Here is a 24,158-nt window from a genome sequence, read left to right as displayed (position 1 = left end):
TAGTTTCTTTCTAAGAAAACTACAACTATTCCTAAAATGGAATATCAGCTAACCCATTTTGCCTCCACTGTTTTCCCAAGAAAGGATTTGCAAGTAGAACAAGGGCCTTGGAGACGAAGTAGGACACTGCTGCCCTTGTTTATTGCAACATGCTGCAGTGCAACATGCAGAGAGCGCCTTGCTGTGAGGGTGGAGTGTGCTGACCAATTAGGCCGTGGTTGTAAACCCTTACATATACCCAGTGGGTGACTGGCCTCAGGTGGTACACAGAGATGAAACAAATCCTCCTAAATAGGTTGTACCTGTTCATCTGCAGTCTTCACTTCTCTACAATCTTTCAAATTCCAGAATTTTAAAACTTGTCTGAGCTTTCAGAAAAAAAAAGGGGGGTAGAGAGCTGAAATTACACTCCGCAGAGTTCAGTGGGGAGAGAAGGAAGGAAGCACGAGAGAACCCCCCCCCTTCACACAGCGCACAAGAACAGCTGTCATCAATCAGTAGGAGGTCCCTCCCGTCACCTTTTTTCTCTTGGCATCAGAAAAACTTGTCAGAAGAAGTGAATCATGGTGAAAGCAAAGAAAGAAGACAGAAATTACACTTAGTGCTCCTAATGGAGACAAGTACACACTAAAGAGGGATATGCTTTGTTCATATTTCATGTCTGAGGTTTACAATCACTTCAATATGGTATTCCTGTGATTATCAGGTAGTGATCTGGGTACATTAAAAAAAGTATATAGAACACCCCCACTATTCTTCACAACCATTATTGCTGGATGATCTATTACATAAGCCAACTTCCCATAAAAAAATAAAATAAGTATTTTGTGAGAGGCTCCTAATCCTCAAGTACAAAGGGCTGCACAGCTTTATATTGTACGTTCCAGTTGTAGTGGAGAGACTGCCAGGCATTCCCAGAATTAAAATGCATATGGTAGCAAACATCTCAAAGATGTTACTTCACTACTGTGTGCTTCCCAAATCTGTACACATAACCCAACCATTAACAAAATGCCTGCCTGGTCTGTGTGAACAAACATGATCTGACAGGACAAACATTGCAGAAGCATTTGATGTCCGTAGGCCACATGTAAACCACAAGGCAAATGCTAATCACTACATGTCAGCTTGACAAAGAAAACAAAACATACAACTTAATGATGCTGGAGATACTCGCAAATGTCAGCCCCCAAAACCCTCCACCTCCCACACTTTCCAAAAAGCCTATGGTTTCCTTAAAATGATTTTTAAACCTGAGTGTTACAAATGTTGGTCATTTTGATCACACGTTGCCTTCTCTCAACACTGAGTACTGTCCATTGCTTATCGTTCACACCAACACTATTGATGAGCGAATCGGTTCACAAATCCCAAGTTCACAGTGTAGTTCCGTTTGTGGTTTGGTACAGAAGTACTCTTGACCAGAGGTCACCAACCAGTGGTCCATGAGAAAATGTTGGTGGTCCCCAGAGGGAGGCATTGGGAGTAATGTAGAGAGCGGTAGGTAAAGGAGGGGACTGCCGATGGCAGCGCTGATCAGACTGGGGAGGGAGGACAGAGCTCGAGCACATGGCTGGATAAGGAGGTGAGATCCAATGACGACTCTGTGTAAGGCAGCAGTGTGATGGATAGTATTAGGGGGGTGCAGAGAGCTGCAAAATTCATGTTCAAAATTCATGTTACTGGTCCGCGGTAGGATTTCACAGATACCAATACTAGTATTGGTGCCAATACTGAGTATTTGCCCGAGTACGTGTACTCCAGCAAATGTTCCAATGCTTGATCCGATACCTGGGCAGTCAGGGGGATGATCGGTGCGGTGGCGGCAGTGGGGGGTTGTGGGAGGGGAGTTACAATCACCTATACCCCCTGTATAGATTTCAATAAAGCAGATGGCAGCCGCTCTCCTCCTCTCCCCTCCATGTCTTCCAGCTGCTCCCCCCCCCCCCCCCCTCGCACCGATCACCCCTGACTGTCTCTCTATACTCCTCCAGGCTCCTTCAGTCCCCCTCCGTGCCCTCTGCTCCTGCCCCCCCTCCGTGTCAATCTTTCAGGTTGGAGAGCGGAGGAATGAGCCGGTAAACATATTTACTGGCTCCCTCCTTTTCCAAATGAAGCGTCAGTAATCACTGACTCTGTCCATTCATAAATGAGCATTGTAAACTGTATTTATGATGCTTCAGTTTATGAATAGAGAGGAGCCGCTGTCTCCTGTCCATTCATCTTCAGTGCAGCTGAGGCTGCTCAGAAAGGGCTTGGGGAATTTGTGTCCTCAGTCCCTTTCTGTATCTCAAATAGGAGATGTCAGGGGTCTGTTAAGACCCCTGACATCTCACCAAAGTCACCAACAGGGCTGATAAAAATAATTAAAAAAAAAAAAAAAAAAATTGTAATAAATATTTAAAAGGTTACATTGTAAAAATAATAAAAAAAACAAACACAGACACGGTCCACTCCCCACCCCCCCAAAAAAAACCCCCAATAAGCATTGTAAAAAATACATAAATAAAAAAAAAAACTACTGACAGTCCACGCGTCAGCAGTGCCACTGTCACATGACATAAAAAAATAAATAAAAATCGGTAATCGCCGAGTACTTAAAAAAAGTATCGGTACTTGTACTCGGTCTTAAAAAAGTGGTATCGGTGCAACCCTAGTCCGTGGAATTCAAAACTGGGAGTTTAGTGGTCTGTGAGGTCCAAAAAGTTGGCGATCACTGCTCTGGATAGCTTACCAGTTCACAGATGTGCAATGTCCAGCTCCGATCCTAAGCACTGCAGACCAATCTGTTACCTTTGATCTGAAAATATGTGGGGTTCCAAACAGATCCCATTTCTCAAATATCAGAACTCTCTGTAATTTAATAAGAAGAATTCTCCACCCCACCAGGTAACACAGGCATGTCCAAAATCCGTCCCGCGTTCCGGTTTTGAAGGCCCCCCCCCCCCCCCCCCAAAGATACATATGCTGACTGCCTTGGAGGGGACAGGGGAGGAGGCGGCACAAGTGCCGTACACACAAGTATTTCCTGTTTACACGGCAGCCTCTGTAATAGGAAGTCCTGTCTCCGGGGTTTCCATTGGATGACTGTTCTGTCCATCAAAGGAGGCAGGACTTTCTACTAAGGAGGCCACCGAGAAAACAGGAGTTTTTCCTGTATGTAATCTTTTGGCGCTCGTCCCGCCCCCTCCCTGTCCCCTCCAAGGCTGCAGATGGATGGGCATCAGTCAGGCTGCACTGATGGCAATGGGGGGTGCTGCATTCCTGGCAATGGAGGCTGCAGATGGGCACTGACCCTTATTTTGCTTCACAGTTCTTAATTTAAAAATTTAATTTTTTTTCCTGACACTTCCTCTCTTAAAGTGAAGGTGCGTGTTATACGCCAATAAATACGGTATATCCAAATAACATGCCCGAGCTCATCTCTTCACCACACACAGCCACAAAGGCAAGAGAATTCTTGTTGGGCAGTGTATTAGTGCTCGAACGAACACACCGAATTTAATGGTTCAAAGAATGTCAGGCAAAGTGGTCGGCCTTCACGCATGTTCACCTCATCAAATCTGGCCCTCTTTGAAAAAAGTTTGGACATCCCTGATGTAGCATATTCAATGACAAACCATACTTCATTATTAGAAAAACATCTAAATAGTTAAAGAGGAGCCAATCTCTGAAAGCAGTGTCCAAAAAGCAGGCAGATGGCAAAGGGCTAGTCACCAGTGTTCCCTGTGGTCAGCCAGAGCTGATCTTTCCCTCATTACTGACTTACAATGCCTGGTTTTGCGGTGTCTGTGTGGAGGCAGCCATCTTGGCAAAGGCAGGCTTTTGCTTCAGTGGGCAGCACAGCAGTGACATCACCAATTCTAAAACTAGTAGTGTGACGGAACCGTCCCAGCACCCTGCTTTGGTGCTTCCATCAGCATGCCCCTTCCTCCAGTCTGGACATAGATACCAGGTATTATAGACGCAACATACAAGACTAGCCGACAAATGGCTTGCATGAGAACTGGAGCTGTTTATTTGAAAACTCACACAGAATATAATATATATATATATATATATATATATATATATATATATATATATATATATATATACACACACACATATATACATACATACATACATACATACACACACACACACACACACACACACACACACACACACACACTCTCTCCTCACTGAGCTTTGCAGAGTGCAACTTCAGCTCTCTGCCCCCTTTTTTTCTGACAGCTCAGACAAGCTTTATCAAATCTGGACTTTGAATGGATTTAGAGAAGAATATTGCAAATAAACAGATACAACTTACGTAGGTGGATTTGTTTAATCTGTGCATCACTTGAGGCCAGTGACTTCACTGAGTAGATGTAGGGGTTTACAACCACTATGAGAAATTTTAACACTATTTATGGGTATATTAAATCACAAGGATAGTAATCCAACCCCACCTTCTGTTACCCTTTCCTTGAATCCTACTTACTCATGGATCCGAGGGGGACCCCTTTTATTAAACTGATAAATACTGGGCAGATTTTGACTGTCACCCAGTATATGTGACTCTGGACTCCCATTATGCTGAAATGCAGTAGTAGTATATTTGCAATAAACACGGATTAGGTCTTAAACGTTCAGTTTAGAAAAATGTTATGTTTCATTTACAGCTGGCCTCTAGTGGACCAATTTGATTCTTACATGGCTTAGGGACACCAGCAGAGCAATTTCCAAGCCAAAGTTCTTGGTTCTGTTCTGAAATACCATGTGGGTATTATACCTGTTCCTGCCAACCTCTATAGTATTTTATACAATATAAAATTAAAATTTCATAAGGGAAAGTGGGACCCACCATACAGACCAAGGAAGACCTGAGGATCCAAGAAGAAAAAACAAAACAAAACAAAAAAATAACCCAGAACAAAGTTTCTCCCCTGAAGTAACCAAGAGACAGACATAAAAATGTTTGACGGTCTAACTGGTTGGCATCTACAAAGACCTGATAAACCAGTTTCATGTGACACACACTCTACATTTGAACCATCTACTGTATGTTGTCCACAGCTCTACTTACAATCAAATTTTTACATTCCAACTGTGAGGCGCACTCATTGGTTGTGCACAGCAGCCAGCTGAGAAGCATGACATTTACAAGCATACATCTGTAAGGCTAGGTTCACATTGCTGTAATACGATTTTGATCTGACTTGTAGTGCTACTTAGATGCAACTTTGATAAGGTCTGTATGTTCTATGGGGACCAAAATCGCACCAAAGTACTACAGGAACCTTGTCCAAAATCGCTCCGTGCCGAGTCACATTGAAGTGAACGGATACCATTGAAAATAATATTTCCATTGCTATGCGATTCTGTGCGACTCAAGTTGCTAATGTGAACCAGTCCTATATTAACTGAAGAAAGTTATTGGGACCTCACCAAAAGTGGAAACCAAAAGTGCAAGAAATGTTATGCTTCACTGACCAGTTATGTAAAATGAGGACACACGTTCTGTAACATTCAATTATCAAAGGAGAAATACATTTTGCAATTTTAAACTATATGAAAACAGACACAAAGCCCTGCTAGACTGACTATATGCTACTGTGTCAAATATTCTGTCATCTGACAGGTAGACCTGATCAGAAAGCCCATGTGAAAGAGGCCAAAGGCATTTTTTAAAATTTTGGATAGAGTGGAGAGGGATCAGAACATCCAAAATGAAAAAAAAAAAAAAGTCCTTTCTTATAGCCAAAGCAGGAAGCGAGAAAACACCTCCCAGAACCCCTACCACCCCTACCAGAACTAGTGTCCCCATAGGAATACGTCTCCTTTATTCTTGTTCTGGTGCCAACCCAAAATTTGGGATTTTCTTTTACTTTCACTTTTAATAACAGTAAACAGGACAAATAGAGAGGGTTAATACACTCTATCCAAAAAAATAAAAATAAGAAGAGCTTAGCTTTAGTTACACTTTAAGAGACCCCATTATGACACACCTTGCCAAATATGCTGAATGGCATAGGTAGAGAAATTTAAATGCACGCCAGGACTCACGGACATTTTTAAACCCTTGTGCTTTTCATTTTATTTTTTTGCTGGTTCAATGTAATAGAGATATCAGAAGCGGGTATATTGCACATTGCTGTACCAGTCCACTGGTCTCCAGTGTAAATCGCCATGAGATTTGCACAAGATGATACCAACAGAAAAGTTAAGTAGATGGAATCATAAATTAGAAGCCAACAAAATGAAAATGCAGCAAAATGTAAAACAGCTATTTTACAAAAAAAGGTGTTACTAGGGTTTTCTGGAGTTTTAAAACACGAGTATATGTATTATTTATTAAAGGATAAGTGCACTTTAAAACAAAAGAGCATTTACACCTTACTGTCCCCTTCTCTTCATTTCACTTTGTAAAAACACTCATGCATAAATGACGTTTGTTTCCACATATATATGTTCTGGAATTAGAGGTTCTAATAGGATTTACTAAATTATGGTGTCACTCATGCACATTTACATTAGCGTTAGTAAGAGCCCTTTCACACTGGGGCGGGGGCGTTGTCGGCGGTGAAGCGCAGCTATTGTAAGCGGCGCTTTACCGTCGGTATGCAGCCGCTAGCAGGGGCGGTTTTACCCCCCTGCTAGCGGCCGAGAATGGGTTAAAACCACCGCAAAGCGCCTCTGCAGAGGTACTTTGCCGGCGGTATAGCCGAGCCGTCCCATTGATTTCAATGGGCAGGAGTGGTAACTTTTTTACCGTCCTGCCAGCGCATCGCTCCAGTGTGAAAGCCCTCGGCGCTTTCACACTGGAATTATAGCAGCGGCTGTTTCGGGTCGGTTTGCAGGCGCTATTATTAGCGCAATAGCGCCTGCAAACCGCCCCAGTGTGAAAAGACCCTAAACCGCTGGGCAAAGTTATAATATGCTAGTATGCATCGCATACTATCGCATTATGTTACACTTACCTTAGAATGAAGCCTTTCCAGCGGCGAGCTGACAGGGCCTCCACCCGGGTTCACAGACTCCGGCTGTGGGAGTGGCCGGAGCCGCGATGTCACTCTCACACATGCCATGGGAGCCGCCGTTTACAGCACAGGACTCAGTGGTGGCCGTTCTTTCAGAGCACAGGCGCTGGCGACATCACCGGCTGCATGTACAGCAAATATCACCGGAACGGTGCACATTTAGGACATATTTACAGTACCTATAGGTAAGCCTTTATATAAGCTTACCTTTTGGTAAAATTAAATGTATGGGAGTTTACACCCACTTTAAAGTGGTTCTAAACCCTTTCCAACCACTTTTGCCTACAGGTAATCCTATAATAAGGTGGTTTGAAGAAGTACTGAGGACAGTGTGAAACGCACGCGTCACCTCCTGGGTTCGGACACTCCTGGGTTCTGTCTTTGCTGGCTGTTTATTGCCATTTTTTTAAAAATAAAATTGTTGGAACGTTCTCATGGTGTGCAGCCATTCTTTTCTTCCTATAATGAGGCTTACCTGTAGGTACCGTGAATTTCTCCTAAACTTGCAGTTTAGGGGATATTCACTGTATACGCATGTGCCAACATTATCAGCACATGCGCACTTAAGAAACGGCTCGATCGTGCTGTTTCTTCAGCTGCTGTGCCATTACCGGCGGCTCTTGCACATTTGAATGATGTCATTGCTGGCTCCAGCCAACCACAGCGCCGGAACCTGAAAACCTAAAAGTAACATTCCGGAGACATGTCGCCCATCACAGCGGTGTATGGGCTCCGCTGCAACAGCATCATTCTAAGATAAGTATTTTATAATGAGCTAGTATGCGATGCATACTAGCTCATTATGCCTTATGCCTTTGTCTTGCAGGTTGTTTTTTGCAGAGTTTACAACCACTTTAAACAAGGAGTTTCTAGTAGTAATATTATGTTTTGACAATTAAAGGGTATGCAAACCGAAACATTGAACTTCTCCTATTTGGCTCCATTTGGTCTCCGGATGTATAACTAAAGCCAAAACATTTTATTTAGTTGTGGATAGAGTATAGAGGGATTAGAACACACCTCAGGTTTTACAGCGTCTGTGCCCCCGTCACCCTCTCCATTTGTCCTGTTTACTGTTAGCATTGAAAGTAAAATAAAATCCCAAATTTTAGGTTGTTCCTAGAACAGAAATAGAGGGGAAAATCTTCCAATGGATACACTAGTTCTGATGACCCTGGTGACACCCTAAGGTTCCCTCACTTTGGAGTGTTTTACTCACTTCTGTATTGGCTATGGGAGTGGATTTTTTTTTCATTTTGGATAGAGTAAGGAAGGGTTTTAACCACTGTCAGTTTTTTTTTGTTTTGTTTTTTTGCCATCTGTTTCCCATTGGATAGATTTACCTTCACTTCCTGTCTGTCCCATAGCCAAAACAGGAAGCAAAAAGGAAACCCCTGCATATTAAGGGGGTTATCTCCAAAAAAAAAAAAAAAGGGGGAAATATTCCAAAGGAGACACTAGTTCTGGTGACCTGGGGGCCCAAGTAACTCCCTTAATATACAGGGATTGCCTCTCACTTCTTGTTTTGGTTATGGGAAGGTAAATCTCCCAATGGGGCACAGATGGCAAAAAATAAATCAATAGGGGTTATAACCCTTACTTACTCTATCCAAAATGAAATATAACCACTGAGAGGGTTTAGCTGCATCTTCTTGATAACTGCAGAACATACCTGCTGATCCCTTCAGAAATGTTGTCATCCGATAACTTCCTGTGCTCTCTGCATTTGAGGACTTATCAGTTACATGGTTTCCAGCTACCTGAGGACTACAGAACCCCTCCCGCCTATGTTATGGAGAAGAGGAGAGTGAGAGATTATTGTAGTCATGTCCTAGGGTGAGAACACTGCCTCTCTCTCATACAGTGCAGTGATTGGTGTTATGACCCCAAGACACAAAGTGTGTTACTTGCAGGATCACAAAGCAAAAAAGCTTAAAACAAAACAAAACAAAACAAAACAAAACAAAACAAAACAAAAAAAAAACACAATGCAGCCACCAAATCTAAGGGCTGGCAAGCTGAAATCTATGACTTTTTGTAAAGTTCAGCAAAGAAGAAAACAAAAGCCCCTTAATCAAACTGATACCACAGAAGATATATATTATGACTGCACACCAACTGATAAGCTTCTACAACCAACCACTTACCCTCCCTCCAAGATTTCTTCCTTGTGCCGAGTGCATGCAACTCCCACAGATCAATGACCTTCCCCAACATCTTAGAAGATTGTACAAGGTATTTAGAAACATGAAAGAATCAGGGCAGAAAAAGACCAAGTGTTCCATTGAGTTCGCCCCTTTTTGTGTGCAATTGTGTGTAATTGTTTTTTTACCCTTTTCAATTTAATACACATGCATATTTTCACTGTAATCAAAGTTAGCTCATGTAAAGTTTCATTCAAAGCAGAGCAAACCATACAGTATTTTGTCAATTTCTGAGATGCTTCTAATAAATACAATCAATGCAAGCACTTTGTAACCATACATTTGTTCCCCTTCTAAAGGCTAGGAAGACTTTTGCTAGAATAATCTGTAATGTACAGTTTTTTTCCCTTATTCATTTGATGCAAATCATAAAACTGCAAGCTTCACATCATTGAGAGAATGAACATGCAGGCAACATTTGTTGGCTGTATATGCTCCGCTAATGATGCTTGCATTGCCAAATAAACTATGCAAATATGAAACGTATGCCTGACTGCAGAGCATATATTCCAAGCGCCATGACTTTCCCTCTTAGGTGGCCACTGATGTATGGGATACATACATAATGTAAATTAAAGCGTTAAACCAAACTTGTCACAAACCCAGGCAAGTACAATTGCGCATATGCAGGGGAAAAAACGAAACAAAAAACACGCACACTGCATCTGTACCCCGGCTCTGTATCAAACACCACTGATCATTCAATTCTCCCCCCGCTCTGAGCAGATACCCATGACTTCAGTCCTCACTGGAGCTCTGGGCTGTGGAGGATCTTGACAATATAGTGGGGATCTTTTCAGAGCCTGGACTGAATGACTAAAGTCAGCTGACAGCGGAATTTAACCTGCTGTCAGCTGAAAACGGGTCAAAAGGAGTGCAGAATGAACTGCACACTCCTGTGACCTACAAGAGAAGTATAGCTAAAATAGTTTTCGCTATATTTCTCCTTTAAAAGTGATTGTAAATGCTCCATTTTTTTTTAATTAAAACAAACATGTCATACTTACCTGCTCTGTGCAGAGGTTTTACGCACAGAGGCCCCGGTCCTCCTCTTCCTGGGTCCCCCTCCATGTCCCCAAAGCAAGCCGCTTGCTATGGGGACACTCATGCATTCTCGCTCCCAAGCCCAGCCCTGTGTGTCCATTGACACTGGCTGTGACAGCTGCTGCCCCTGAGCCAATGAGGAGGGAGGGAGACGAGGGAGTCGCTTCGCTCCTGCACATTGCTGGATCGGGATGAGGTATAAGGGAGGTGGGGGGCGAAGGTTCACGCAGGTGGCTTTTTTTACCTTAATGCAGAGAATGCATTAAAGTGGAACTTTAGGCTAGGAATTGAACATTGGTGGACAGGCAGGATGTTTATCGCAGAAGAGCCTTGCTTTGTCTCTTCTGCATTAAAGCTTCTTACATGCTGTTTGCCCAGCAATGCCGAATATGACGAAACTCCTGCACATGCGCTGGAGTGACGTCATCTCGGCCTGGCCAATGATAACAGCTGCGGTCAAGAAATTGAAGCCAGTGGCCCCGAAGCACTCAGCAGCCAGTGAGGATTTAAAAAATAAATAAACACCTTCAAAAAATAAAGACAACTGTTGCCAACTCTGGCTTTTACTGTAAAAAGCAGAGCTTGGCCGTACCCCTTTCCCAAATCTCCCAATTGGCCCACTGATATGATGGTTAGCGCAATAACCAATAAGTAGCCTTGGGAGCTGTAATGAGGTCAAACTCAACTTTTTTTTTACAAAAGACCAATACTAACATAAATTTACTTGCCCCAATTCTTGGATCAAAATGTCATTCTGACATGAGATTCTACTGAATATAGCATCTGCTTATGCTACAATCTTGTTTTAGTTGTAGGGCAGCTTCCCGGTGCATAACCCACGGTTTTCATGCAGGTTAGCTACGCTTTCCCATTGACTTCTATTAAGTCCTGGGGTTTTGGTGCTCTTTCAGAAAACAACAGAACAAAATAGAAGTCTATAGGAAAGTGCAGCCAACCGGTAATAATGAGCTCCAGCATGTTCACACAGCCCACGTGCAGAGCCCGCCAGGAAGTCAGCACTGCTCTGCGCTAATCACAGGCAGTGAGACATTTCCCGATCTCTTCAGCTGTGCATCGGGACAATGTCTCACTGCCTGTGATTAGCGCAGAGCAGTGCTGACTTCCTGGCGGGCTCTGCACGTGGGGTGTGCGAACACGCCGGAGCTCATCCTTACCAACCGGTAGTTGGTCTTAGTAGTAGTAGTCCCAAGGTAGTTAATCAAGTTGTATTCTTTAAATATATGAATATTATCATCGTTGTTTAATCACATTTCATAGGAATTTGGGGATTACATTTTGTTTCTGTGCACCAAGATGAAAACTTTAGCGTATTGTCGATCAAAAATATTGTTCTGATTAAAGACCTGTGCAACCAACTCAAAAAATTGATCTAATGTGATGGGATCTTGAAAACCGGCAAACTTTAATAAAAAGTTTCAAGCTACACAGCAATCATTACTAAACAAATGTGCGTGTATCATAAGGTACGTAAAACCATACTTTCATTCCATTGATCTTATGCTTCTAGGAAATATATAGCCCAGACAACTAATATAACAATACAGGAGGGAACCCTCCAACCAAAGTCGAACTAAAGCAACACCTTTTTCATGTTGGGTAGCATAAGGGAGTGTTATAAGCCCTGTTAGTTTTTCTGCCTTCGGTGTCCCAATGGAGAAACTTCCCTTCCAGATCAAGAAGGCAGAAGAAATCCCTGCAAAGTTAGGAAATTCCTGGCTGTCACCAAGGTTGTTATATTCTTCCAGGGCAGATTTTTTTGAAAAGATGCCCAACTGTTCTGGTAGGCATTCACCAGGAGCTGAAAAACCTGGAAAAACTGAAGCTGTGTTTACTTCAACAGGTCAATCAAGTTGTACCAAAAAATAAATAAAAACACAAACACAGAGGGGGGGGGGGGGGGCGTGGTCTGGACATGGCTGAGTAAAGTTGCAACCTCGGTGAGCTCCTGGCCTCCCCTTGCCTACCCCGGCTTTTCAACTTGATAGCACCGGCATGTGCTCAGCAAAACAATACAAAACAAGAGCAACAACTAGGGTGACCAGCTCCAGTGTTTCCAGGAACAACATCCAACATTTTTTCTCGCAGCTCCAACGGCTGTCTCCGAGCACTGCAGCACATGACTCCATCCATGAGGCCCAAGCTCCCTACACACAGCCTCCGTCCCCCAGCTCCTCAGCCTCAACAACCTACCTTCCAGGGACCACGGCGGCCTTCCGATCAGACCCATCGCCCACCCGGCATCCACCGATGTCTAGTCAGTTAGACCAGGATATTCGCTCCATGCTCCAGGCCCTCCACACCAAAACGGAGATTGAGGCCTTAATCCTCCGAATAGAGGAGACGCACCAGAGGGATATTCAGGAGGTCTGAGACGAAGTACAAGAACTCTCAGACAGGATGACCTTGGGAGAAACTTCCCTCTCCACCCTGGCGCAGCGGGTGATGGCCCTGGAGCACTCCCAAACCTCACAATGGGACATATCCATTGAACTACAATTGCACATGGAGGACATCAATGATCGGAGTCACAGGAAAAACCTGCGGCTCCGCGGCATCCCGAAAGCCACAGGCGTGGAGGACCTGGGGGCCACGGTAACAGCCATCTTCCACAAGCTGCTAGATGCCCCACCGCCCTCGCTGGAGCTTGACAGGGTGCACAGGGCCCTGCGACCGGCCGCGAGATGTGATCTAGCGCCCGCACCGCTACACGCAGAAGGAAGAGATCTCCCGCAGAGCATGGGACCACGGAGAGGTAGACTTTGATGGGGCCCTAATTAAAATACTACCGGACCTGTCAAAAGCTACACTTCGGCGTAGATCACTCCTTCGCCCGGTACTGGACCTAGTGAGGAGGCATGGCTGCACATACCGTTGGGGGTACCCGCTGGCAGTCATGATCAAGAGAAATTCCACCTCCTTCATGCTCCGCACAACGGCGGATCTGCCAGTCCTATTCTTCTTGGGCACATCCCCCATCCAGGTTCCCGACTGGCTTCAATACCTCCCGAGATCCACTGGCAGATCAGGCACATCCACAGCCCGGGGACCTACGGTACACATTCCAACCTCAAGATAAACTTCTCCAAGTTGGAAGCGGTGGGGGTGGGTATACCACAGCCACAGCTCACACATCTCCAAACTAGCATCAACCTAAAGTGGACTACTATGGCCTTAAAGTACCTAGGTACGCTTATTACCCCGAAATGCACCAAATTTTTTTAACTTAACTTCCCGCTCCTATTGAAAACAGTCAAACAACTTCTGGACAAGTGGAATACCGGCCTACATTTATGGTTTGGCCGTTGCAATATTCTGAAGATGACTATTCTACCCAAGTTCCTTTACCTCCTGCAGGCCCTCCCCATCCATATCCCAGGAAGTTACTTTAAACAAGTGCAATCACTTTTTATAGCGTTTGGGCACGGAAAAGACCCCGCCTCAGTAGGAAGATACTTTCCCTCCCTAAACCACATGGGGGCCTGGCGCTACCAGACATCCGCACTTACTACCAGGCTGTCCATCTTAGTAGGCCGATAGACTGGTCTAGACACAAAGAGAAGAAACTGGGGCCTCAAAGAGCATGCACAAAGTGGCATCCCTCTCCGGAGAGCCCATTGGTGTTACTTGATACTCCCCATGGCAATCAAACGACACCCACTGATCGGCACTGCCACCAGAATCTGCTCACATCTGGCATCAATGCCAGCTTCCCCTTCTTGGAGTTCTCCCTTATACCCTGTACTAGGTAACCCCCAATTTGAACCGGGTTTACACAACACAACCTTTCAGAGATTTAGCGATGAGGGCCATTTTCAGGCGTCACACTTTAGCTCCCAGGGCCGTTGGAAAATGACAGCACAGCTGACTGATCCCACAGGTCCTTTTCGCCTAGACTTTTTTAGAGCAATGCAGCTTCGGCACTTTCTGAGACACATACTACCACACGACGACGCTAGTCAACCCCTTACGCCAATAGAAGATTATTGCACAGCTGAACTCTCCCTCACCTATACCTTGCTAATCGCACCACCAGCGGGATATCAGCCTCCCAGCTTGACGGGATGGGAACGGGAGTTGCACCGCACATTCAGTGACAACCAACGACACCACATTCTCAGATTTACCCACAAGTCCTCCATATGCACCAAAATCCAAGAGACGAATGACAAGGTGGTATAGGACACCTTTTCCCGGCTACATGTGACATTTGCTGGCGTTGTGGGGAAGAAAAGGGAACCCTCCTACACATATTCTGGTCTTGCCCCAAGATTGTATATTTTTGGAGAACAGTTCGGCAGATTACACAAAAGTTCACGGAACGTGCTGTTCCGGTGGACCCAGCTTTCTTTCTTCTACATGCGTCAGCAACTCCCGAGCGCATCTATAAGAACTCGGTGGTGCACCACCTCCTAGACGCAGCGAAGGTATGCATCCCCTTACATTGCAAGTCGATGCAAACTACCATTGCCATGTGGCTAAGGAAGGTGGAAGACATAAAGCAGATGGAAAATCTTATACTAGCAGACCAACACAGACAGGAAAGGTACTCCAAAACATGGACAATATGGAACCTTTTCATATATTCAGATGACGGTCAGGCCCTTCGGGCGCACGACCCCGACCCATAGCTTATACTGTAATAACATTGCATAACGGGATAGATCGGAAATCTTATCCCCAGGAATTTAGTTAAATGAAATATCACATGGACCCATGTTTGTGGAATACCCCTGCCGCCACCCCCCCCCCCCCCCCCTGTTCTTCCCCACCCTCTCAGTCTTCTCAATTCTACTCTCTATATTCTTTACTTACTGCCCTCTAGGCTACTTACTTTCTCTATATCTTTACTACTTTAGAACAGTTGGAAAATGGAAAGAGATTGGGCTCCGGGAGCAGCAGAGTGCACACACCCACACCGGCGGAGACAGAATCACATCACAGAACGGCCACATAAGGGAATAGCTGAATATGGGTGGTTTTCAGAATAGTCCTAGGATATCACATGCGCCATCCTAATAACTACACATTGGACGAGGTTTCATTCCCTGTAACATTAATGAACGTAATGGGATAAAGTATCTCTATGATATTGTACTGTAACTCAATTTCTGTGATTTGATGTTTTGTTATATTTGATATAATGTTGTAATGTTGACCCTTTCTCAGAATAAAAAAAAAAAAACAAACAAACCACACACTGCGAGGGATTGGCCAATTATGAGATTAGTGCACATGGGGGGGGATAAAATGCTACCCCACCCAAAAACCAACTTCAGTTTTGAAAGGGCATGGATGGATATAACCACAAGATTTTACATGTTAAAGACTGCAGTGATAAGATGCCACCACAATGGTTCATATATCTCTACCCATCCCGAAAAAACATCTGACAGCCCATGAAGACCCCAGGATGATTTTAATATTTCAAATTATGAAGCAAGTATGTGCAGTGTATGGTTTTATCATTTGAATAATAGAAGCCTAGTGGAATTATTTGGCCACTGAATGCGGCTCAATATGTCAGCAGCCTTGCAAAACTGAAATATCAAACCTGGGTATAAATTGTCTCTGAAAAGAAAGACAAATTGATTCAGGCAGGAATAATAAACAGCCTTTAAGTGACCGGCTTGTTTACTTACCTTTAAGCAGAGGCAGAGGCGTTAACTCGATTGGCTTGCCCTGAGACCTGAACTGTGAAGAGCTTTGGGACCTCTTCTGCCTGGCTTTTCTGACGGACTTCCGAGAAAATCCGTCTACTTTATCCACTGATGGAGGAGTGGTTGGTGCTGAGGACATATCCCTACTGGACAAGAAGACAAGAAGAAATTAGGCACAGTTTGGGAAAATGCACAACAAAATACAAACAAGAAATAGTAATGAGCAATGCTCTGATATTAATGAATCACAACTCCATATTCACCTTGTAGATTATATGCAAGTCTATTTACTCTGTATTAAATAAAAAGCTTGGGAGGAAAAAAAAAAAAAACCCCAAAAAACACCCCATTAAATTACCATCATTTACACGACTTTTTTTACGCATTTATATCTATCCTTTTAAAGAAGAACTCTTATGAATATATAACACTTAAACCTGTTGGGACTGGTAGCCCCATTGTCCCCCAAAGGCAACTCCGGCTACAGGTGGAGGCTCTGCCTCATTCTGAAGCCCAAATGATAGGCTACGTGTATAGAGGAGACGGGGTTACCGCCAGCTTGGCCCCTTCTCAAGCTGGCCATAAATGGATCTAAATTCAGCCAGTTCAGCGTAGACTGGCTGAATTTCGATCCACCTATGGGCTAGCAGCTGGTTGTACATAGACATGTCTACAACTAGTCTGCCGGGTTTTTCCTTGAACAATCAGTACCACTGGCTATAGAGAAACACCGATCCTTGTATTCTGAATACAATAGCTCAGTAGATGTGATTCTCCCAACCACATTGAATGTGAAGATGGGAGAATCTGTTCAATTTTTCATTTAATCTGCTGGTGATGGAGAAAATATGAAAATCAAAAAAATGACACCCTTACCAGAATGTGCTAATCAGCGAAAGTCAAACCATAAAAATATATCAAAAAAAGTTACAGTATTTCAACATAAAAAAAAAAAAAAATTGTAGCCATACAGAAATATATACATTATACAACTATTTAAACATCCCCAAATTATAACAATGGAGTATAAGACTAATGCATAATATCTCTAAACAAAATGCTTTAATAACGGAATATGTTCATTAAAGTGGGCAAGAACCAGTAGATGTAACTAATTGACTGACTTTTTTTTTAAGTGCTATATAACAAGCCACTGCCATTATCGTTTTCACGATATACTTGCTTTCTACACACTTTTCATCCTCTGTTACATTGCAGTTTGCTTTACCTACAACCTTTTTGTAACCACTCCTGGCCTATATGTATGCACAGTTGATAGTGATAGCTGCATGGCATTTTATCAAGGAAGGTTTTGTGATAATAGCAGTGGACTATTCCTGTGTAAAGTATGTTGAAATGGCCAACTGTGGTCTCCACTGGAAGCCTTTGTGACAGGTACAGAGCGTTGTTATCCTTAACCAGTTCGGCTCCAGAGCAATTCTTTTTATTTTTCATACATGTAAAAATCGTAATTTTTGGCAAAAAAAAAAAAAAAAAATGTATGTATGTAATAATATATATATATATATATATATATATATATATATATATATATATATATATATATATATATATATATATATATATATATATATATATATATATATATATATTTTAAACCCCCAGAACATTATATATTTTCTGAAAGCAGTTTATTAAAAACGCAAATTTTCAGGAAAAAATCTAAAAATAAATTTTAGTGCAAAATAATACCATATAATACCCATTTTGGTTATAATTTAAAAGATGAGGTTGCATCGAGTAAATAGATACCAAACATTCAAAAATCCTAAAATTGTGTTCGCCCACAATATCGTCAAAAATTATGTTGCCCAAAGTCAGTTTAGCGCTAGCTAGTAGCTCTTGTGCTAGAATTATTCTTCTCACTCTTGACATTCGCGGCAATATGTCACATGTGTGGTGTGACCGCGGTTTACATGTGCGTGCACACCCGGGGCTCGTGATTGCGCAGGCCTTAGGTTTTTCAGCATTTATATTATATACACACACACATACATACATGCTCGGGGGCTGCATGCTCGGATATTGCTGGGGGAGCACATTGCAGGGGCTTCTATCCTTAAGGCTTCCTTCTCAAAGTAATTCTTACTTAAAGTGATGTGCACTTCAATCTCTTCTTCAAGTTCTGCCTCATCTGAACGTTCCTTCTCTGTCTCTCCACAGGTATGTGTCAGCTCAATCACATCTTCCACCTTTAAATGGAATTGGGATCAGCCTGCTATTTCTGTGTATGTGTCTTTGGTATGTGCCATTCTCTAACTGTTGCCGTGTGTGCATAACCATGATGTTGTTTTTTGTCGCTCTGGACTTGGTTTATGTGTTGATCTTATCTTGGCCTATGGCCTCTTGCTATTCTGACTTTAGAAGCAAAAGGTCCACTTTGATTGTTAGGCATTCTTATATTCACTCACGATTAATTAACGAACTTCCACCCCACCCTTATAACAGTATAAAATTTGAGCACCCTTAAGTGGTCAGCACATTGCAGGGGCTTCTATCCTTAAGGCTTCTTTCTCGAAGTAATATGCACTTCAATCTCTGCACTTCAGCGACTGTACAAAGCAAACATACACAGAGCAAACTGCACTGGAAAGCACCTAACAGAGTGCAGGTGACCCGGTCTCTCTATTAAGCTCTCCTTCCACTCTTAACATGCACTCCCTACCACTCCTTCTGACACTTGTATCCTCTCTCCTCAAACTTTCTTACCTTCACCCCTCTTCTCCACCCCCCTGCTTATACATATCACCCTGCCTTCTGTCCTCTCCCTACTACTGCTCCTACCAACTCTTGCTCATTTTACATCCATATACTGATAAAACCTCCAGTACGCCTGAGGCATGCCCCTTCATATAAATCACATTCCCACATTACCCCCCCCATCTACCTGCTTCTCCTAACCTCTGGTGAAATATCCCCAAACCCTGGGCTGCCATCATCTGTCTTTGCCTGACGCTCCCATCTCCTTACACCCTCTGGCAGCAGCCGCAACCCACATACCTTGGTCTCTATTCCTCTTCTTTCCAAAACCAGCCCCCCCCCCTCTCCTGTGCCCTCTGGAACACACACTCGCTCTGTCTGTAACAAACTCACCGCCCTCCATAACCTCTTTATCACAAATTCCTTTAACCTACTTGCCATTACTAAAACCTGGCTTCATGAATCAGATACTACTTCTGCTTCCCTCTCCCATGGTGGCCTTCTCTAGACTCACTCCCCCAGACCAAGTAGACAGAAGGGAGGTGGAGTGGGAATCCTTCTAGCCCCATGCAGCACCTATCAGGTACTTCACCCACCTCCCCCTCTGACACTATCCTCTTTTGAGGCACATTGCAATCATCTATTCTCTCCCATTTCTTTAAGAATTGCTGTCATCTACCGGCCCCCTGGACCAATATCAGCCTTCCTTGAGGACTTTTCTGCCTGGCTACCCTACATTCTCTCTTCTGAAATCCCCACAATAATTCTCGATGACTTCAACATCCCTGTTAACATTAACACTACTATTACTTCTAAACTTCTCAGTCTAACCTCATCTATTGACCTGAGGCAATGGATACAGGCTCCTACTCACTCCAACGGCAACACCCTTGACCTTGTCTTCTCCCATCTGTGCACTCCGTGCAACCTTTCCAACAATCCTCTCCCACTCTCTTATCACCACCTTATTAGTTTTGCTCTCTCCCCGTCTTTCACATCCTCTCCCTCCAGCCGCCTAACAGTTACACGTAGAAACCTTCGCCACCTCAACCCTTCTCTTCTCTACTCTGCTACTGATCACCTCTGACAAAATCTCACCCGTCCTGCCCCAACCTAGCCACTTTCATCTACAACAGCTCACTGTCTTCCTACCTAGACAAGCTTGCCCCCCTCACTACACGCAGAATTAGGCCCAGACTGTTACAACCCTGGCAAACAGACACCAGAAGTCTCAGAAAACGTAGCCGCACTCTTGAGCATCTGTGGCATAAGACCAAGTTCCTGGAAGACTTCACACAACATAAATATGCCCTCCTAAAATACTATTCCTGCCTCCATATTGCCAAACAGACCTACTTTATCACACTCCTTAACACCTCCTCATCCAGTTAACTCTTCTCTACCTTCAACACTCTACTCTGTCCTCCACTGCCTCCACCCTCTAACTCACTCACTGCCCAGGAGATCGCCAATCACTTCAAAAATAAGATTGATACAATTCATGAGGAGATCTCCAACGTGCAAAAACCTCCCCCATGCAACACACCATGTCCACAGATACAATCATTACTTCTCTCATTCAACCCTGCTACTATTAATGAGGTTGCTAAACTTTTATCTAAAGCCTCGTACACACGATCGGACTTTAAACAAACTTTTCCGTGGATTTCTGTCCAAAGGGCGTTGGCCGTAAACTTGGTTTGCATACACACGGCAGGATTTTAGGCAACAAACACGAACGTAGTGACGTTTCAACGTACTGACAACACTTCAAAAGAGGACGTTCAATTCTCCGACGTCACCCTTTGGTCAACTTCTGTATTGTTGTCTGATCTTTTGCATCAGTTCTGAGCATGCGCGTTTGTACTAAAGTCCGATGGCTTTGTGTACACATGACTGGACTTGCAGACGTAGGACTTTTGTTGCCACCAAGTTTGTCTGTTCGCACAGCTAACATTTGTCCGATGAAAACTGAAAAAGTTTGTCTGATGGAGCGTACACAGGGTCGTATGTTGCCTTAAAACAGGTAATTTACGTGTTTGTTGTCAAAAAGTCTGATTGTGTGTATGGGCCTTAACACTCATCTAACCACCTGCCCCCTGGATCCTGCTCCCTTGCAAATGCTACGCTCACCCTCTGACTCAATTTTACACTCTCTCACATTTTCAACCTCTCCCTCTCTTGTGGCATCTTCCCAAACTCTCTAAAACATGCGCTAGTCACCCCCATACTTAAAAATCCCTCACCGGACCCCACCAATCTTAACAACCTACGTCCCATCTCCTTACGCACCTTCTCCTCCAAAAAGCGACCATCTGACCATGAATAAACTTCTTGATCCCTTTCAGTCTGGATTTCGACTCCACGGAAACTGCTCTCCTTAAACTCTCAAATGACCTACTAACAGCTAAAACCAGCGGACACTATTCTATACTACTTCTCCTGGATCTCTCTGCTGCCTTAGACACAGTGGACCACCCCCTCCTCCTCAAACTCCACTCCTTTGGTCTCCATGACCGTACTCTTCGCTGGTTCTCATCCTACCTATCCCACCGCTCCCCTTCAGTGTCACTTTCTTCGTTGGGGTTCCCCAAGGTTCTGTTCTTGGACCTCTCCTTTTCTCAATCTATGCCACTTCCCTGGGTCAGTTGATTGCCTCCCACGGCTTTAAATATCATCTCTACGCTTATGACACCCAAATCTATCTCTCCACCCCTCAGCTCTCTCCATCTGTCTCCTCATGCAATATGTCAATATCAAACGGCTCAACTGTCAACTTGTCCTCATACGCCAAGGTCCTAGGTGTAATCCTGGACTCTGAACTAACCTTTCGGCCCCACATCCTATCGCTGTCCAAAATTTGCAGCCTCGACCTCCGCAACATCTTCAAGATACACCTATTCCTAACCAATGTCACCACAAAGCTTCTAATCCACTCCCTGGTCATCTCCCGCCTCGACTACCGCACTCCCTCCTCATTGGCTTACCTCTAAATAGGCTATGCCCACTTCAGTCCATCATGAACGCTGCTGCCAGGCTCACCCACCTCACAAACTGCTCAGCGTCTGTTATACCCCTCTGCCAATCCCTCCATTGGCTGCCACTCAGCCACCGAATTAAATTCAAGACACTAACTATAATGTGCCTCAAAGGCATACACAACCTGGCCCCCAGCTACATGACTAACCTAGTCTCAAAATACCAACCTAATCGTTCTCTTCGCTCCTCACAAGACTTCCTGCTCTCAAACTCCCTTGTCACCTCATCCCATGCTCGCCTTCAGGACTTCTCCAGAGCCTCTCCCATCCTCTGGAATGCTCTACTCCAATCTGTCCGATTTTCTCCTACTTTATCCACTTTCAGACGATCCCTGAAAACTCATCTCTTCAGAGAAGCCTATCTGGCCCCCACCTAACAACTGTATATTTATCTTCTCAATCAGCACATTGCCCATAGTTATTACCTCTTGTATCACTTGACCTTCCCTGTCAAGCTATATAAGCTCTAAAGTAGCAGGGCCCTCCGATTCCTACTGTATTAAAAAGTGTATTGTATTTGTACTGTCTACCCTCAAGTTGTAAAGCACTACGTAAACTGTTGGAGCTATATAAATCATGTATAATAATAATAATAATAATAAATAATAATAAATAATAAGGGTCTGGTATGGACCGGGCTGGGTGTACTCCACGACTTTTTTTTTTTTTTTTACGTTCAGCTGTCAGCGGGGAACCCCGATGACTCATCGGTTGTTAATGCGGCGGCCAGCTTTCCGGCCCCCTCTTTAGCAACCAGCTATATACAGTGTTTGAATTTCAGTTCAGTCACCTTTTTTATTTGAGAAAAAAAAAAGGGGGGTAAAAAAAAACCAGATGAAAAACCGATGAATACTTAATCTGTTTTGACGTGACTGAACTGATAAAATGAACAGACCATATGTGTGAAAGGGCCTAAAACGGACTTAAACCCACTGGTTGAGGACACATTTGTTTGTGTCCTCAACCAAACTGTCAAACCATCAAATGGCTGGTGTCTGATCACATGTACAGCACCATGGCAGTTGCAGATCAGAGACTAAGTTGGCAGCTTCCTTGGCTGAAAGGGACAGAAGAGTTTAGTTCCGCCTTAACAGATGTTAAAGTGTTAGGCCTTTTTCACATGGACGGTTTGCAGGCGTCCAGGAGGTGATACTCCAGCTTCCATGTTCGGTTTTAGGTGGGCAGTCAAAAATGCAGATCAACCACTTATATTTATCTGTGTAAAGGAGACTGCAGGGCTGGTTCACATCTATGCATTGCATTTTTTATGGTGCGTTTTAGACATGTTTCCTTTGAATTCTACGGGTGCATTTTGAAGAAAGCACAAGAAATATAAAGCATGCAGAACTTTTTTACACACTGCACCTAAAAACCACAGGTGTGAACCGGGTCTCAGTGATAAGGCTTAATAGATTAAAATGATTGTGTCCCAAAAATAGCGTGCATAAGTGAGCTACATGGATACAAACAATCTTAGTGTGTAAAGCACAATTCTGTACTGTAACTTGACCAACATAAAACAAAATATCAATAAAGGTTTGCAAAAAATGTAAGAGATTAAAAAAAAAGAATATTAAATAAGAATAAGCTTTCAGGAAGATGATTAAATCCTGACCCTGCCAGAGGAAAGTGTTAGAGAAAATATGCTCTGTACACATCTTTCCTCCTTTACGGGGCAGCATTTTCCTTTCCAGGGCCAGCATTCACTTACCTTCCTGGGTTCTTACTTTTATTTAATCTCTAACCTTTTCCTATGTGATAGTATTGTGCAGGTGACAGGTACTCTATATGCAGACGTCAGGGGTCTAATATACTTTTAATGTTTCCCCTGTATTTTGCCTTAGTACTATGAGTACCGACAATACTGCATCTACTGTTTACTTGGCCACAGCCATCTCTGTACTGAGAAGCGGCAAAGCAGATCACTTTTGGGTTCACGCTACAAAGAAAAGACCAGGTTGCCTGATCTCTCCTTCAATGTTATACTTACCTTCACTGTGCAGCTCGTTCTGCACAGAGTGGCCCCGAACCTGCTTTTCTGGGGTCCCTCGGCGGCTGTTTCAGCTCCTCCCCGCAAGAACTAACCACCTCAATGCAAGCTCCCTCGCATGGTGGTTAGTTGTTGCGGGCGCGCTCCCGTGATATAGCCGCTCGCTGTATCACTCGGCCCCGCCCCTCAGCGCGCCACGTCATTGGATGTGATTGACAGCAGCGCGAGCCAATGGCTGCGCTGCTTCCAATCCATCCACTGTAGCCAATCAGCAGCCAGGCTGAGCAGTGGAACGAGCAGCCGACTTTCGAGGGGTCAGGTAAGTAAAACGGGGGGGCTGGGGGCGGCGGTATTGTCGGTAGTTTTTTCACCTTCGTGCATAGAATGCATGAAGGTGAAAACATTTTTACCTTTACAACCCCTTTAAGAGAGATTTTGACCAAGGCAAATTAACCTCAATG

The 24,158-nt window shown here is 43.9% G+C and overlaps 1 protein-coding gene across 4 annotated transcripts in view; it reads right to left on the bottom strand.

Moving 5' to 3' along the window:
• The window catches only part of PPP2R5E (protein phosphatase 2 regulatory subunit B'epsilon), a 193,718-nt gene that overhangs the window by 116,902 nt on the left and 52,658 nt on the right, over positions 1-24,158 (bottom strand). For 3 of the 4 annotated variants that reach the window (XM_073610767.1, XM_073610766.1, XM_073610763.1), the window contains exon 2: positions 15,931-16,094. In XM_073610767.1, coding sequence (XP_073466868.1) covers positions 15,931-16,087 — 157 coding nt within the window. In that variant the 5' untranslated portion in view covers positions 16,088-16,094. The remainder of the gene's footprint in view (positions 1-15,930; positions 16,095-24,158) is intronic. The other variant, XM_073610764.1, reaches the window with a different exon arrangement.

This window comes from Aquarana catesbeiana, linkage group LG13 (genome assembly GCF_042186555.1).
Source record: "Aquarana catesbeiana isolate 2022-GZ linkage group LG13, ASM4218655v1, whole genome shotgun sequence".
NCBI classification, from domain to species: Eukaryota; Metazoa; Chordata; class Amphibia; order Anura; family Ranidae; genus Aquarana; species Aquarana catesbeiana.
Note: the sequence above shows the minus strand (reverse complement) of the source record. Positions and strands in the feature narration are given on the sequence as shown.